The sequence below is a fragment of the Rhincodon typus genome, unplaced genomic scaffold, assembly GCF_021869965.1.
Source record: "Rhincodon typus isolate 14 unplaced genomic scaffold, sRhiTyp1.1 hic_rhity00003017, whole genome shotgun sequence".
NCBI lineage: Eukaryota > Metazoa > Chordata > Chondrichthyes > Orectolobiformes > Rhincodontidae > Rhincodon > Rhincodon typus.
In genome coordinates, this window is record NW_025968655.1 from 2,309 (window position 1) to 20,889 (window position 18,581).

At 42.1% G+C, this 18,581-nt stretch overlaps 1 protein-coding gene across 1 annotated transcript; it reads left to right on the top strand.

Annotated features, from left to right (window-relative positions):
- Positions 1-455: 455 nt before the first annotated feature.
- Positions 456-18,081, top strand: LOC125481670. The gene is made up of 11 exons (XM_048593524.1): positions 456-565; positions 1,717-1,800; positions 2,978-3,055; positions 4,221-4,292; positions 4,861-4,938; positions 6,454-6,531; positions 7,746-7,823; positions 8,809-8,886; positions 10,298-10,375; positions 13,126-13,269; positions 18,011-18,081. The coding sequence occupies exons 1-10, from the start codon at positions 456-458 to the stop codon at positions 13,199-13,201; spliced, it is 810 nt and encodes a 269-aa protein (XP_048449481.1). The 3' UTR covers positions 13,202-13,269; positions 18,011-18,081.
- The last annotated feature ends 500 nt before the right edge of the window (positions 18,082-18,581 follow it).

Consider the following 18,581-nt stretch of genomic DNA (forward strand, 5'->3'; position numbering starts at 1 on the left):
GTGAGGAGTGGCACCACCAAGGGTGGCAGAGTGCTTATGTGGGCTGATCAAGAAGCTGTTACCAGGTCACTATCCCATGAATGAAATGGGCCAATCCCAAGAGCTGATGGTGAAATAAGAACAATGGCGCAGCAGCAAGCTTTTCTTTGCCACCATTAATGTTTGCAATTGCTGAGCCAATACCCATTCAGTCCTGTATGTAGATACTGTATCCAAAGCTCTTCACTGGAGAAATTATATAATTAGTTGCCCTTGTATAATTGCCCTAAGCTCTTTATTTGAGACTTTTCTAGACTATCCAACACATGTCAAGTATTGAAGAAATGGTTTGTCACATGCTTTTCTCCCTCTCTTTGCTTCCATGCTCCAGCTCGACTGTCAGTGGCTTGAAATACGAACGCTCTTAATCAAGTTTATAAAAATTATTTTATCGTGAATGTAGATGTTTGCTTAAAATGACTTACTCGCACATTGTGACCATTTGCAGCTCTGAAAACGTTGACAGTCCAAAGTGCAAGGGAAACGGAGATCCGTGTTCACCAGAAACGGAGGGCGTGATCGAAAAGTAAGTTGAATGCAATATGTGAATTAGGTTTTACTTTCTTCAGAATGCAAGGAAGTGAAAGGCAATTGCAGGTGAGATGGCAGTTACTGTAAGAGAACGTCAGGATTCCTTGTTAAGGCTTCACACAGCACTGTAGTGAGCTCCATTCCAAGCAATCGTAATCACAATGTTGCATCTCTGATATTTGCATTATTCCTACGGTTTGAGTGTATTCTTCAAGAAAAATAGTATTCGGACAAGACGTTTCAATGGCAAATTGTTCGTCTTTTGGTATAGAAGTTTTGAATTACTTATCTATGACCTGTGTAGAATATGAATATATTCAAAAAATAGGCCATTTCTCTCTTCCCCTCTTATCACCAGCCATAGTGTCCTTCAAATCTATGAAAGGCTTTGAATAAGGGATAATAGCACCAACCTTTGGTGCCAAGTGTGCTAGCTGCTGAATCCACTGGGTTTGTTACAGGGTAAAATAGTGAATCTCAGAGTCCCCAGAATCTTCTAACATCATGCAGCCAGTTGTAATCAGAAAGTAACTTTGCTATAATGCATGCATAAATGATCTTTCATTCGGAGTACAAAATGTGAAAGGAATTAGCGGGAGAGCTGTTGTTTAGATTATTTCGGGGCTTCCTTTTGAAAGCAAGTGGCAATAATGCAGCAAACACCATTGCAGACCAGACCATAGCAATCACATTAGGGGGAATGATTTGCCTCCCTGATGCTTGCTTTATTGCTAGAGATTGGAGCTTGTATTCAATTAAGTCAACAGAAAGCATCCAAAACACTTAAATGAGAAATTGCTTGCCCTTCAACATCCTGGTCCTGAAATGTTTACCTCCCATTCACTTCTCTGGAGTACACTGCAAGGGAAAAGATGGCTTGATACATTCATCCTTCTCTCTCCTGCACTCTCTGCCCCTCCCTCTACCTGTGCTCTGCTTTCTTGCAAACGAGCTATGTCAATTTGATGAAACAAAATCACCATCTATTGCAGTCATCAATCTGGACTGTGACCAGTGTAAGAAAAGCAGCTGAACACGTGCTGCAAGACTGAATCCAGAGCTTTCAGCCATTCAAACAGCTGGCACACAATTGTACGTGGAAGCAAATGCTAATTTAAATGACTAAACTTAATTTTGTCTGACCAGTTGCAGGCCTGGTGACCTGGACGGTCCAAACTGCAACAGTGATGGAAATCAGAGTTCTCCAGAAACTAAGGCGGCCGTAAAAATGTAAGTTTGATACAATATCTAACGACAAATTTGCTTCATTCGGAGTACAAGAAAGCGAAAGGAAATTGTTAAAGAGCTGGCAATTAGTGTAAGATACTGTAAGATGAAGATATCGCACAGCACTGCCATGAATATCATTCCAAATCCTAGCAGTTACATCATACCCTCTAATATTTGCCATATTCATAGAACCATAGAATCCCTACAGTGTGGCAACAGGCCCTTTGGCCCAACAAGTCCACACCGAACCTCAGAGCATCCCACCCAGACCCATCCCCCTATAACCCACCTAATCTACACCTCCCTGAACACAATGGGCAATTTGGCATGGCCAATCCACCTAACGTGCACATCTTTGGACTTTTCCTGAGGGTTCTGAGTTTATTTCAAAAAATAGTTCAGACAGGACATGAAACTCACTTCATTGGTAAAATGCTATCTTTTGATATTGAAGTATATGATTACTTATCTGTGAAGTTTCTACACTCTGAATATGAATATTTTCAAGAATTGTGTTTCGTATCACTCTCTTTCGCCCTTATCATCAGGTACACTACCTTTCAAACCTGTGAAAGGGTTTGAAAGAAAAAAAATCACCATCTATTGCAGCCATCCACCTGGGGATGTTTAACAGCTTAACAAAAGCAGCCGACCAAGAACAGAAAATTGTATCCAGAGTCTTCAGCAATTGAAACAGCTGACAGACCATAACATATGTAGGAGCAGATTTAGGCCATTCAGTCTATCATGTCTGTGCCACCATAGGTCATGGCTGATATATTGCTCAGCCCCATTCTCCTGCCTTCACCCAATAAACCTTGATCCCCTGACTAATCAAGAACTTATTTATTTTTGTCTTGAATACACTGAAAGCATTGGTGTCCACAGCCTTCTGCAGCAATGAGTTCCACAGGTTCACCCATCTCTGGCAGAACATCTCAGTTCTAAAGTGTGGTACCTTACTCTGAGAATGTGCCCTTGTGTTCGAATCTCTCCATATCCACTCTATCCAGGCCTCTCTGTATTCCGTAAGTTTAAATCAAATAACCCCCTAATCCTGCTAACATCAATCGGGTACAGACCCAGAGCTCCCAACCACTTCTTATAGGAATCCCAGATATAGATGGATTGAAATGCTGATTTATATCCTTAATTTATCTTTTATGACCAATTGTAGGAATCAAAGTGTTGACAATCAAAACTTCAATGAAAATGGAAATGATAATTGTCCAAGAACAACTGAAGAAATTAAAACGTGAGTTTGCTCTAGAGTGCAGTTTAATTCTTGATGAGTATTGTGTTTGGAGTAAAGGTAATCACTAGATAACCAGTGGTTTCTCTAAAGTTATGTGGGTATATTTTTCTGTGAGCATCCTAGGGCAGTACAGCCAACATCATTCCGAGCCATAGTTACCACATTATAGAAACTGTTGGGCTCTACATTCAAAATTTGTATTGTTCATAGAAGCTCAATAGTGGTGTAATTTTTTTAACAGGACATTTGCAGTAAAAATTTTGTGAATTGTGGTGGAGCCCTGCTGCTTGGACTGAGAGCTGGAGGCAGTTCTGCTGTGATTGATAGCCTGGTATGGATGGCGGATAATCAAGAAGGAGCTGCCTGATCACTAGCCAATTAACGAAATGGTCCAATCCCTAGAGCTGACAGTGAAATCAGAGTGAAGGCAGAGCAGCAATCTTTTCCACAATTTGTGGTTGCTATTGCTGAACCTATACTGAAGAGTTTTGCTGGCCTAAGATCCATTGTGGGAGTGAATCCTCCGGCAGTCCTAGCCATATGATGCACAGACACCAGAGGCCCTCAGTTGGTGACTTAATTGGCTGCCCAGTGGGTGGTCAAGCCAGCTACCTTGCCCACCTCTGAAAATATGGTGTAATTGTGGAGAATGCAGTCAGGCATTACTCTTGGGCTCCCCTGCATGTGCCAATCATCTCATGTCCCAAGCCACAGCTAGTTAACTGGGAAAACTCAGCCCTGTATGTCGAGTCATTTTCCAAAGGTCTTCACTGGAGAAATTGGTTGGCCTTCTCTATTTGGATATGGAACTCTTTATTTGAGATATTTCTGTACTATGCAACAAGAATGAAGTGTTGAAGAAATGGATTTGTGGCATCCTTATCTCCCTCGAGTGAGTCCTCATGAAAACATCACACAGCAGTGCAGTGTATACCATTCCAGATCGTAGTATTTTTCCATCCCTTTTTGCCCTTATCACCAGCTAACGTGTCCTTCAAACCTCTGCGAGGTTTTGAAGAAAAAAATCACCATCTATTGCAGTCATCCATCTGGAGTGTGACTAGTTTAACAACGGCTGCTAATGAAGGGCAGCTGGCACGTGTAGATGAAGTCAAGTGCTAATTTTAACATTAAATTTAAATGTACCTTATATCACCAATTGCAGATCTCAAAGCCATCACACTCTAAACTGCGATGGAATTGACTGTTCTCCAGGAACAACTGCCACAATTAAAAGGTGAGTTTGATCCAAAGTGCAGTTTAATTCTTGATGAATATTGCATTTGGAATAAAGGCAACCTCTGGATAACAAGCAATTCCTGTAAAGTTATGTGGTCATTTCCTTCTGCGTTCGTCCTAGGGCTGTGCAGTGAACACTATTCCAGACCATAGCAGTCACATTACTGCCTCTCTATTATCTGCATTATTCCTAGGGCTTCAGAATTTGCCTCAAAAATATACTATTAAGAGAGGAGATCAAAGACACTTCAAAGGAGAATTGCTTGTGTTTCGTTGTTGAAGTTTCCAATCTCTGAATATGAATATGTTCAAGAAATGTGTTTTCTGTCTCTCTCTTTTACCTTGATCACCAGTTATCGTGTCCTTCAACCTAGGGAACATTTTCAAGGACTAAACCACCATCTATTGCAGTCATGCATGTGGGTATGACTAGTTTAACTAAAGCAGCTGTATTTGGGCTGCAATAATGAATCCAGAGCCTTCAAAACAAATGGCTAGCGCACAATTGAAGATAGAGGCAAATGCTAATTTAAAGGACTACATTTGTCTTGTCTGACCAATTGCAGGCATGGTAACCTTGACAATCCAAACTGCGATGGAGATGGAAAACTGTGCTCTTCAAAATCTAAGGCGACCATGAAAACGTAAGTTTGATACAATATGTGACTCTGATTTTGCTTCTTTCGGAGTACCAGAAAGCAAAAGGAAATTGTAATTGAGCTGGCAGTTACCATAAGATAACATAGGGACTCTCCATGAAAATATCACTGAGCAGTGCAGTGAATACCATTCCAGACGGTACTATTTTCCTATCACCTTTTTGCCCTTATCACCAGCCATAGTGTCCTTCAAATCTATGCGAGGTTTTGAAGAAAAAAATCACCATTTATTGCGGTCATTCATCTGGACTGTGACCATTTTAACAAAAGCAGCTCATTACGGGCCGTAATACTGAATCCAGAGCCTTCAACCATTCAAACAGCTGGCCCACAAAATTGTAGATGGACACAAATGCTAATTTAAGTGACCAAATTTATCTTGCCTGACCAAAAGCAGGCCTGGTAATCTTGACAATCCAAACTATAACGCAGATGCAAAACTGTGCTTCTCCAGATATCAGACATTCAGGAAGAAGTAAGTTTGAATATATTATGTGACAAAGGTTTTGCTTCATTCAGAGTACGTGAAAGTGAAAGCAAGTTGCTGCTGAACTGACAGTTACTACAATATAACTTAGGGACTCCTCATGAAAACATCACACAGCAGTGCAGTTGACACCATTCCAGACCATAGCAATCACATTACTGCCTCTCAATTATTTGCATCATTTCTTCAGGTTCAGAGATTCCTTCAAAAAACTTGTATTAGGTCATGACATTGAAGGCACTTCAGTGGAAAGTTGCTGGCCTTTCAGTATTGAAATTTGGAGTTAATTATCTGTAACCTTTTCTAAACTCTGAATATGAAAATACTCAGAAATGGGTTTCCCATTTCTCTCTCCCCTTATCACTCACTACAGTGTCCTTCAAACCTATGAAAGTTTTGAGGGCAAAAATAATCACCCTGCATTCAGTCATCCATCTGCAGTGTGACTGGTTTAACACAAGCAGCTGACCAAGAACTGAAATACTGAATTCAGAGTCTTTAGCTCTTCAAACAGCTGACAGACCATGATATGCCGGAGCAGTTTTATGCCATTCAGTCCATCATGTCTGCTCCACCATTGATCATGGATGATCTATTTCTCATACACATTCTCCTGCCTTCTCCCTGTAAATCTTGATCCCCTTACTAGTCAAGAACTTATCTCTCTCTGTTTTAAATACACTCAATGACTTGGTGTCCACAGCGTTCTGTGGCAATAAGTTCCAAAGATTCATCCACCTCTGACTGAACAAATTCCTCCTCATTTCAGTGCTAAAGTATGATCCCTTCACTCTGAGGTGTGCCTTTTATGTTCTAGCCTCTCCGACGAGTGGAAACATCTCCATATCCACTCTATCCAGGCCTGTCCGTATTCTGTAAATTTCAATCCAAATTGCCCCTTCATCCTTCCAACATCACTCGAGTACAGACCCAGAATTCCCAACCGCTGCTGATAGGAATCCCAAGTGTAGATGGATTGAAATGCTTAATTTATCTATTATGACCAATTGCAGGCTTCAGAGTATTGACAGTATCATCTCTGCCAAGGATGGAGGTGATTGTTTTGTAGCAAAGACTGAAGAAATTAAAAAGTGAGTTTGCTTTAAAGTGCAATTTATTCTTGATGAATATTGTGTTTGAAATAAAGGCAATCACTTGATAACAATGAATTTCTGTAAAGCTATGGGGGTATTTCTTTCTGCATGGATCCTAGAACAAGTAGAATACACCATTCCAGGCTACAGTTAGCACATTACGGAAACTGTTGGGCTCTGCCTTCAAACTCTATATTTTTCCTGTAAGTTGGATGGTGGTTTTTTTTTTAAGCAAGACGTTTGCAGTAAAAATTTTGTGAATTGTGGTGGAGTCCTGCTGCTTGGACTGAAAGTTGGAGCCAGTCCTGCTGTGATTGGTGGCTGGTGTGGATGGTGGATAATCAAGAAGGTGCTTGGAGACAGTAAGGACTGCAGATGCTGGAACCAGAGTCTATAGGAGTGAGGCTGGAAAAGCACAGCAGGTCAGACAGCATGCAAAGAGCAGGAAAGTCAATGTCATGGACCGAAACTCTTCATCAGAACTCAGAAGGAGCTGTCTTGTCACTAGGCAATCAATGAAATGGTCCAATCCCAACAGCTGACAGTGAAATCAGAGTGAAGGCAGAGCAGAAATCTTTTCTTTTCCACCATTAGTGGTTGCTGTTGCTGAGCTTATACTAAAGAGATTTACTGGCCTGAGGTCCACTGTGGGAGTTCATCTCTGGCAGTACTAGTCACATGACACATCGACAGCAGTGACCCTCAGTTGGTAATCTGATTGGCTGCCCAGTGTGTGGTCAAGCCAGCTACCTTGCCCACCTCTGACAATATAATGTAACTGTAGAGAAGGGAGTCAGGCTTTACTCCTGGGCTCCCCTTCACTTTGTCAATTATCTCATGTCCCAGGCCATAGGCAGTTGACTGGGAAAATTCAGCCCTGTATATAGAGACGGTATCCAGAGCTCTTCACTGGAGAAATTGCACGTTTTACGCAACAAGTGTAAAGTATTGAAGAAATGGGTTTGTCGCATTCTCTCTCTCTCTCTCTGTTTCTATCCTCCAACCACATTCTCCTTTCCCACAACTACCATTTGGGAAGTAAATCACCGTCTACTGTGGTCATATATTTTGTGTGTCACCTGTTTTCACTAAATTCGCCATCAATGGCTTGAAATACAGATTCACTATCTTTCAAGTTTGTAAAGATGTTTTTATTGTGGATGTCGACATTCAGTTAAAATGACTTGATAGCACTTTATGACCATTTGCAGCTCTGAAAACATTGACAGTCCAAACGTTGATGGAAATGGAAATCTGGGTTCTCCAGAAACTAAGGTGGTCTTCAAAAAGTAAGTTTGATGCAATATGTGACCTAGGTGTTGCTTCATTCAAAGTACAAGAACATGAAAAGCAATTGCTGTTGAACTGCAGTTACTGTAAGATAATGTAGGGATTCCTCATGAAGGCATTACACAACGGTGCAGTGAACACCATTCCAGCCCATAACAATAATATTACTGCCTGTCTAATATTTACACTATTCCTGAGGTTTGAGAGAATTCTTCCAAAAACAAAATTGTGTGAGGACAGGGCATCAAAATAACTTCAAAGAAAATCTTGTGTGTGACATGTTTTTGCCAATAAGGCGTCAATGTCTTGAAATACAGACTCATTTTCTTTCAAGTTTATAAAGGCGTTTTTATTGTGCAAAGTTGTATTAGGACAGGGCATCAAAGAAACCTCAATGGAAATTTGCCTGTCTTTCGGGATTGAAATTTGGAGTTATTTATCTGTGACCTTTCTCGACTCTGAATATGAACATTTCAAGAAATAGGTTTCCCATCACTCCCTTTCGCCCTTATCGCCCAGCTACAGAGTCCTTCAAACCTATGAAAGTTTTTGAAGAAAACGTCACCGTCTAATGTTCTATATCTGGAGTGTGACCAGATGAACAAAAGCAGCTGACCAGGATCTGAAATACTGAATCCAGAGTCTTCAGCCATTCAAACAGCTGACAAACCAAAACACGTGTAGAAGAGGAATTAAGCCATTCGGCCGTTAGAGCCTTATCTCATTTCTCACGGGTGGCCCCTTCAGTCTGAAGCTGTGCCCTGAGGCCCTAGTCTCTCCGACTAGTGGAAGCATCTTTGCCACATTCATTGTTTCCAGGCCTGTCAGTATTCCATAAGTTTCAATTAGATTCTCCCTTCACCCTTGTAAATCTGATCAAGAGCAGACCCAGAGCCTCAACCCCTCCTCATAGGAATCCCCAAATGTAAATGAATTGAAATGCCAATTCAGATGACTTAATTTATCTTTTATGACCAATTGCAGGTGTGGAAACCCTGACAGTCCAAACTCCAGTGGACTTGGAAATCATGGTACTCCAGGAAGAGTTGAAGTAATTATAAAGTGAGTTTGATCTGAAGTGCGATTTAATTCTTCATTAATGTTATAGAATTATACAGCACAGAAACAAACTAGTTGGTTCAAATCATCTGCGCCAACCAGACATCTGACCTGGTCTCATTTGCCAACATTTGGCCTATATCCCTCTAAACACTTCCTATTGATCTGCCCATCCAGATGCATTTTTAATGTTGTGATAGTACCAGCCTCTACCACCGCCTCTGGCAGCTCATTCCATACATGCACCACCCTCTGCGTGGAAAGGTTGCCCCTCAGGTCCCTATTAAATCTTTCCCCTCTCAATTTAAACCTACGCTGTGTAGTTTTGGACTCCCCTATCCTGGAGAAATGACTTCAGCTATTCACCCTATCCATGCCTCTCATTATTTTATAAACCTCTGTAAGGTCAGCCCCTCAGCCTCCGACATTCCACGGAAAAAATCTTATTCAGCCTTCCTCTATTGCTGAAACCCTCCAATCCCAGCAACATCCTTTTAAATCTTATATTTGGAATAAAGGCAATCACTGGACAACAAGTAATTCCAGGAAATTTATATGGGTACTTCCTTCTGCATGCACCCTAGGGCAGTGTAGTGAACACTATTCCAGGTTACCACATTAAGGAAACTGTTTTGAATAACAAGTCACCATGTGGTGTACTTCTACATCTGGAGGGTGACGAGTTGAATACAAGCAGCTGACCAGGAGCTGACATACTGAATCCAGAGTCTTCAGCCAAGCAAGCAACTGATAGACCACAAGATATAGGACAGAATTAGGCCATTCGACCCATTGAATCTTATCCACCATTCAATCCAGGCTGAAACATTTCTCAACACCATTTTCCTGTCTTCTCCCCATAATCCTTAATCATCCTAGCTGATCAAGAACCTATGTATATCCGTCTTAAACACATTCAATGACTTGGTTTCTACAGCAGTGATTTCCAAAGATTCACCACCCTCTGGCTGAAGATATTGGTCCTCAGCTCAGTTCTAAAGGGTGGTCCCTTTGTCTGTGGATCCTAGTCTCTCCTACGAATGGAAGAATCTTCTCCATGTCCACTTTATCCAGGCTCCTCTGTATTCTGTAAGTTACAACCAGATACCTCCTCATCCTTCTAATATCAGTCAAGTGCAGACCCAGAGTCCTCAACTGCTTCTCATAGGAATCCCAGTAATAGATGGATTCAAATGCCAATTTAATTCTCTTAATTTCTTTTTTATGACCAATTGCATTTGTGGAAACCTTGACAGTCCAAACCTCTATCTTGTGTGCGACATGTTTTCACCAAATTAGCCATCAATGGCTTGAAATACAGACTCATTTTCTTTCAAGATTATAAAGATGTTTTTACTGTGGATGCAGATGTTTGCTTAAAATGACTTAATCGCACTTTTATGACCATTTGCAGCTCTAAAAACATTGACAGTCCAAACGGTGAAGGAAAAAGAGATCTGGATCTTTCAGAAACCAAGGTGGTCTTCAAAAAGTAGGTTTGCTATGATGTGTGACTAAGGTTTTGCTTCATATGGAGTACAACAGAAAGGAAATTACTGGTGAGCTGGCATATTCTGTAATATTATTCAGGGACTCCCCTTGATGTCATTCCATCAGGAGTGCAGTGAATACCACTCCAAACCATCGTAATCACATTACTGCCTCTCTAATATTTGCATTATACTTAGTGGTTGAGGTTTTCTTCAACAAGGAAAATTTTATTAGACCAGGACAGTGAAGACACTTCAGTGGAAAGTTGGGACAACAAGGTGCAGAGCTGGATGAACACAGCAGGCCAAGCAGCATCATAGGAGCAGGAAGGCTGATGTTTCGGGCCGAGACCCTTCATCAGAAATGGGAGAGGGGAAGGGGGTTCTGAAATAAATAGGGAGAGAGGGGGAGGCGGATAGAAGCTGGATGGAGGAGAAGATAGGTCGAGAGGAAACAGACAGGTCGAGGAGATGGGGATGGAGCCAGTAAAGTTGAGTGTAGGTGGGGAGTGAGGGAGGGGATAGGTCAGTCCAGGGAGGACGGACAGGTCAAGGGGGCGGGATGAGGTTAGTAGGTAGGAGATGGGGGTGCGGTTTGAGGTGGGAGGAGGGGATAGGTGGGAGGAAGAACAGGTTAGGGAGGCAGGGACGAGCTGGGCTGGTTTTGGGATGCGGTAGGGGGAGGGGAGATTTTGAAGCTTGTGAAATCCACATTGATACCATTGGGCTGCAGGGTTCCCAAGCGGAATATGAGTTGCTGTTCCTGCAACCTTCGGGTGGCATCGTTGTGGCTGCAGGAAGCCCAGGATAGACATGTCGTCTGAGGAATGGGAGGGGGAGTTGAAATGGTTCGCGACTGGGAGGTGCAGTTGTTTATTGCGAACCGAGTGTAGGTGTTCTGCAAAGCGGTCCCCGAGCCTCCGCTTGGTTTCCCCAATGTAGAGGAGGCCACAACGGGTACAACGGATGCAGTATACCACATTGGCAGATGTGCAGGTGAACATCTGCTTGATGTGGAAAGTCTTCTTGGGGCCTGGGATGGGGGTGAGGGAGGAGGTGTGGGGGCAGGTGTAGCACTTCCTGCGGTTGCAGGGAAAAGTGCCGGGTGTGGTGGGGCTGGAGGGGAGTGTGGAGCGGACAAGGGAGTCATGGAGAGAGTGGTCCCTTCGGAAAGCAGATAAGGGTAGGGAGGGAAAAATGTCTTTGGTGGTGGGGTCGGTTTGCAGATGGTGGAAGTGTCGGAGGATGATGCGTTGGATCCAGAGGTTGGTGGGGTGGTACGTGAGAATGAGGGGGATTCTTTTTTGGTTGTTATTGCGGGGACGGGATGTGAGGGATGAGTTGCGGGAAATGTGGGAGACACGGTGGACGGCGTTCTCGACCACTGAGGTGGGGAAGTTGGGGTCCTTGAAAAACGAGGACATCTGAGATGTACGGGAGTGGAATGCCTCCTGCAGCCCAATGGTATCAATGTGGATTTCACAAGCTTCAAAATCTCCCCTCCCCGTACCGCATCCCAAAACCAGCCCAGTTTGTCCCCGCCTCCCTAACCTGTTCTTCCTCCCACCTATCCCCTCCTCCCACCTCACGCCGCACCCCCATCTCCGACCTACTAACCTCATCCCGCCCCCTTGACCTGTCCGTCCTCCCTGGACTGACCTATCCACTCCCTAACTCCCCACCTACACTCACCTTTACTGGTTCCATCCCCTCCTCTTCGACCTGTTTGTTTCCTCTCCACCGATCTTCTCCTCTATCCATCTTCTATCCGCCTCCCCCTCTCTCCCTATTTATTTCAGAACCCCCTTACCCTCTCCCATTTCTGATGAAGGGTCTAGGCCTGAAACGTCAGCCTTCCTGCTCCTATGATGCTGCTTGGCCTGCTGTGTTCATCCAGCTCAGCACCTTGTTGTCTCGGATTCTCCAGCATCTGCAGTTCCTACTGTCAGTGGAAAGTTGCTTGCCTTTTGGCGTTGAAGTTGAGTCATTCATCTGTTACCTACTAGAATCTGAATATATTGTGAAGAAATGGGTTTAGCATCTCCTTTTGCCCCTTATCACCAGCTGCAGTGTCCTTCAAATATATGAAAGGTTTTGAAGAAAAAAAGTCACCATTCTTTGGTGCCATGCATCTGGATTGCGACATATTTAATTACTGGGTTTTGTTAAAAGTTAAAACACTGAATCCCTGAGTTTTGAGTAAATTTCTAACAGCTAACAGCCAATTGTGGATGCAAGTGCTTGTTTAAAATGACTTTCTTCACAACTAATTTCAGCAGCGGAATCAATGATAAAAGTTCAAGCTGTGAGGAAAATGAAAATCCAATGCCTCCAGAGACAGTTGCAGAGATCAGAAAGTTAAGTACTGATCCAATGTGTGATGAAATGATGCTTTATTCAGAATACAAGTATGTGAAGGGCAGCTGCTGGAGGGCTGGCATTTTCAGGAACATTATGTCGAGACATTATCCTGAAACTTAGCAGGTCTGGCTGCATCTGTGGAGAGAAAGCAGAGTTAACGTTTTGAGTTGAGATTCCCTTGTTCAGAACTTCACATCTCTGATGAAGTGTCACTTAACTCAACGTGAACTCTAATTTCTCTCTGCAGATGCTGCAAAACTGTTGAGTTTCTCCAGCAACGTCTGCTTTTCTTTCAGATCGTCAGCTTCCATAGTTTGTTCTTTTACATTAAAGAAACTGTTGGCCGTCGTTCTAATATTTGCTGTATTCCTGGTTTTGTGAAAAATTTTAGGTGGAAACATGCGGTTAATGCTGCAGGCCTTATGCTGGAACTGAAACCTGGAGGCTTTGGTCTATTCCAGCGGTGACCAATGAAGAGATTGTTGCCGGGGTTACTCACCAGTTGATGGTGTGGCTCAGTTTCAGCTGCTGCTAGGTCAGTGAAAGGGATGGCAGATTAGCACCTTTTTTTGGCCCTACTGTTTATGCTGATTGTCACTGAGGTTGTAAAGGTGGGCACCATCAGGGAAATGAGGGATGTAGGCCTTAGAGGTCAAGGAGAGTCAAGAGGTCAAGGAGAACTGGTCCATGTCAACATAGCTTAGCAATGGGAAGATGGTAGACTCCCTCCCTGCCATTTTCCCAATCCTCCCACCTCCCATTTAATTGCCAGTGAATAATTGGGTATGTGTTATTAAGACACAGTCTTTAATGGAACATTTCTAAACATTGGACTGTGCCATGCAGCTAAACATATTGAAGAAATTGACTATCTAACTCTCTGCTTTCCAATATTATTACATGCCCTACCTCCGCCCATCGCCCAAAAAAATAGACCATGGTGTCCTGCAAACTTCTGTGAAAGTTGAAATTCCTTCTTCCTTGCAGCTCCTCCAGACCCTCTGCCAGACTCAACTGCTATCACTTGCAAACCACCTGTTAAAGCTTGGACGGAAAAAGAAATCAGAATCTATTGTAGTTACATACATCAGAAATGTTGCCTGTTTAACAAATCCAGCTGATAAGGACTTGAAAACTTGTGGAGGGCTTGTCATATGAGGAGTGGTTGAGGACTTTGGTTCTGTACAGGATGGAGTTTAGAAGGATGGGAGGGAATCTCATTGAAACTTACAGAATACTGAGAGATCTGGAAAGATTGCACATGGAATGGAGAAGATGTTTCCAGGCGTTGGAGAGATTAGGACATGCAGGCACAGTCGCTGAGTGAAGAGACCAACCTTTAGAACTAAGATAAAAAAGAATTTCGACAGTCAGAGCGTAGTTAATCAGTGGAAAACATTGCAGAAGGCCACAGAGGCCAAGTCATTAGGTCTATTTAAGATAGAGATAGATGGGTTCTTGATTAGTAAGAGGATCAAGGGTTCCAGAAGAAGGCTGGCAAATGGGCTTGAGAAACATCACAGCCAGAATCGAATGGCAGAGCAGACTCAATAAACCAAACGGCCTAATTCTGCCACTATATCTTATGGTCTTATGGATTTCAAACTTAATATTTCAATATTCCTTTTGTGCGTAAGCCACTTCCGGGTCCAAGTGCTTGTTTAAAATGTCTTTAATTTTTGCCTGATAACTAATTGCAGGTCTGAAACCCTTGACAGCTCAAACTCGAAGAAAATTGAAAAACCAAGTTCACCAAAAGCGACTGCAGAAATTTCAATTCACAATACATCCCATGAAAGGAAATTTCTGGAAAGATAGTAGCTCTTGAAAGATTATGTAGGAACCAACTCCTGAAGGATCCTGCAGCAGTCTAGCAAATACCATTCGAAATGATAAAAATCACATTAAAGAAACAGCTTTACTCCCTCCACGGCCATTGCCAGTAATTAAATCAATGACACAATTCATCCTTTGATCCATGGAAATATTCCAAAAATCTTCAGTGAAAAATTGCATGGCCCTCAACATCCAGCTCTTGGTGGTCTAACTTGCAACAATGCGAAACTGCTAAACCTCCCACCTCCCCTCATGCACAAGTCTACCTAACTGGATTGACCTACATATTTTCTCTGAAAATTAAGAAAGCAAACAGTCTAGTATCATCGTACTTCTCGAATTTGACATAATGAGGACTTGAAATACTGAGCATTTTGGTGTTCAAAAGTTATTTTCAAATGTTTGCAAGTCATTTGCAGATGCAGATCCTTTGTTTAATTTGTGCTTCCTGACCACTTGCAGCTGCGGACATTTTAGCAATATAGATTGTCAGGAGGATGGAATAAAAGTTTGCCAGACATGTGTGCAACCATGAGGAAGCAAGTTTGATCTGAAATAATTTTGATGTGGTTTAATTATGCTTCATTTGGAATGCAGCAGCGTGAAAAGGGAATGATGGAGAACCATTGATTTCTTCAAAATTTTTTGTGCAATGTAATGAATGCCATTCCAGACTATAGCAGTCACATTAAAGTGGCTGCTGAACTATCTCCCTAGCAATTTAATAATAGAGTTGTCTTAAATGATAGTACCAACATTGACGCATCCAAAACACTTAGATGGGAAAATGCTTGCGGCTCACTATTGACATTATATTTCTGGACAATGTAGCTACAGTGAAAATACTGAAGAAATGGGTTCATCTCCTCCACCCCAGCTCACCACTTCTCTTTGTTCCTCTTTGCTGCTCAGCTGCACCCTCCCCCCAAAATTCCTCAAAGTTCATTGAAGTGCCCTCCAAACTTTTGTGACATTTGAGGAAATATGACACAATTAAGAATGTGACCTGCTCCTAGTGTCCAAGCCTTGGTATATCTCCCATACAATGTTGCCAGTGAATGCTTTGCATTTTTGATAATCTAAGTTGGCCAGCTGCCATCAGGCACTTACCCAAGTCAGAGACCTGGAATTAATCCTGTGTTTATTCTGCCCAGATCTTTAACTAAACTGAGAACTGTTAAAGGGGCAGGAAAGAAAAATGAATAAAATTATTTTTTCAGCAAAACAGCTGAAAAATCTGATTAAGCTTCAGTGAATTTGAGCAGTGACGAATTCCTATATTAGTGCTCTGAATCAAACTTTGAGTTACAAGCTGTGCTTGTGAGGATTGAATTAGAGTCATAGAGTCAAACAGAATGGAAACAGACCCTTCGGTCCAACCAATCCGTGCTAACCATAATCCCAAACTAAACTAGTCCCACCTGCTTAAATTTGGCCCATCAAACTCCAGAGATTACTTACTTATGTACTTATCTAAATGTATTTGACTTGATTTGATTTATTATTGCACATGAACTTAGGTACAGTGAAAAGTTTTGTTTTGCATGCAGTACGGGGATATCAAACCATACAGAGTGCATTGGGGTAAAAGACCCAACGAAGAATACAATGTTTATGGCTGCATAGAAAGTGCACAGAGAATGAGACCAACATTAAATTTAAAATTTTAGAGGTCCATTCAGAAGTCTAATCTCGCGGGGAAGCTGTTCTTGAATCCATTCATATATGCATACAGACTTTTATGTCATCTGCCTGACGGAGGAGAGGGCTGGAAGAGTGTATAAGCAGGATGTTTGATCATGTTGGATGCTTTCCCGAGGCAGTAGGAAGTATAGGTGGAGTCAATGGATGGAAGGCTGGTTTACGTGATGGACTGGGCTATGTTCACGACTCTCTGTAGTTTCTTGCACTCTTGGGAAGAGCAGTTGGCAAACTACGCTGTGATGCACCCAGATAGAATGCTTTCTGTGCATCTGTAAAAATTGGTAACAGTCCTTGTGGACATGCCAAATTTCCTCAGCCTCGTAAGAAGTAGAGACTTTGTTGTGCTTTCTTGACCGTTATGTTGACATGAGAAGACCAGGACAGACTGTTGGTGATCAGTTTAAACACCTTTTAAATGTTGTAACTGTACCCCATCCACCACTTCCTCTGGAAGTTCATTCCACACACAAACCATTTTTTGTTTAAGAACATTGCCCCTCATGTCTTTTTTAAATCTTTCTCATCTCACCTTAAAAATATGCCCCTAGTCTTGAAATCCTCCAGTCTACAGAAAAGACACCTGCCATTCACTTTATCCATATCCCTCATGATTTTATAAACCTCTATAAGGTCGCCTCTCAACTTCTTATGCTCCAGTGAAAAAAGTACCAGCCTATCCAGCCTTTCCTTGTAACTCAAACTCTCCAGGTCAGTGATACTATATGGTTTTCAGTCAGGAGACCCAGCACAGTAAGTGAAGGGCCTTTGATACCAATCCAAGAGCTTGGAAACAGCGAGTCAACAACTTGGGCACTCAGTGTCAGTCATAAAAGGTAAGGAACTGAATGTCAGGCAAGTTACAGGTCTTGTCAATAGTCTGTGAAGAGCTTGAGTTTTTATGAGATGAGCAAGTTGAACTTAAATCCTTGCATTTGGGATGTTTATCGTCTGTCCCAGTGCAGAGGTTCTTTATTTGACCTCTTTACTCCCCATCTACCCACTGGCTCCCCCTCACAGCCAAAAATCCCAATGTTGATAAGAAGTGCCAGAAATTAAAATTGTGATCATGTGCTCATTTAAAATGATTTAACTGGTGTTTTATGAACAGTTGCAGCTGTGAAAATGTTGACATGTCACACTGTGAAGTAGGTGGAAACCTAAGTTTGTCAGAAACTAAAGGAGTAATTGGCAAGTAAATTTGATCTGATGTCAGATTAAACCTGTTGTACAGTATTTGGGATCTAATAATGTGAAAGGAAACTGTTGGCAGTTGCTCTAAGATTATGTCAGGATTGCCTCAGGAAGGCATCCCATTGGCAGTGCAGTGAACACCAATCCAAACTATAGCAATCACATGAAGCAACTGCTTGACTGCTTCTGAAATGTTTGGCTTATTTTGAGAGATTAGATAATGTTGAATGAGAATAAAGCATTCAAAGCTTTTCAATGGTAGATTGAATTTTGCTTATCTTTCAGTATCAAGGTCTTGCATAGCCCAGAAATGGCTATCAACAAGGGTGAGATACTGAAGAATGGTTTTCTCTTCTTTTTGCCCTGTTCTGTCTCTTCCAACCCCCACCCCAGCAGTGCCTCATCATGATGACCTGTGGACATCCTGTGGAAGTCAAAAGAATCTATCTCTCAAGACTGTGATTCTTTTTTTGTTAAATTGGGTTGGATTTAATTCTGGATGAGTTTGCTTGTTCTCAATGACTCAATTTGTTCTCTTTCATCAGTTGCAGCTCTGGAAACATTGACAGTGCAAATGGTGAGGAAAACGAAAGTGGAGGTTCTTCAGGAACAAGCGAAATAATTGCTAAGTAAGTTTAATTGCACGTATGACTAAGTTAATCATTATTCAGAATATGACAAACCGGGAGGAAATAGCTGGGGAGCTGGCAGTTTGTGCAATGTTATACAACCATCAAATGGTAACAGGCCAAAGGCAATGATTTGATGATGTTTACACCAGCTCTCAAAGAGGAACTTGCCTCAGTTCACTCCTGAGTCCTTTTACTGTGTACTACTGCAAAACCTCTCCTTTAGAAAATTGTAGTTCCTTTTTGAAGACCTCAATTGAAGCTGTGTCCACCACACAATTAGGCAGAGCATTCCAGTTCCTAACTATGCTATTTAAAAAAATAGATTTTCCTTGTCACCATTGTTTGTTTTTGCTGATCATCTTAAATCAGTGTCCTTTTCTTCTCAAGTCTTCTGTCACAAGTAACTGATTGTTCTTCTCTGTTCCAACCAAATCCCTCATGATTTTGAACACTTGTAAAATCTCTTCTCAGTCTTCTCCAAGAA

What these genes read in the sequence shown, in the direction of transcription:
- LOC125481670 (XM_048593524.1), top strand. Translation starts at nt 456, where the DNA reads ATGACTTACTCGCACATTGTGACCATTTGCAGCTCTGAAAACGTTGAC. An exon ending in ACGGAGGGCGTGATCGAAAA is followed by an intron (nt 566 to 1,716) that starts GTAAGTTGAATG and finishes TTGTCTGACCAG; the next exon opens with TTGCAGGCCTGGTGACCTGG. An exon ending in AGAGTTGAAGTAATTATAAA is followed by an intron (nt 8,887 to 10,297) that starts GTGAGTTTGATC and finishes GACCATTTGCAG; the next exon opens with CTCTAAAAACATTGACAGTC.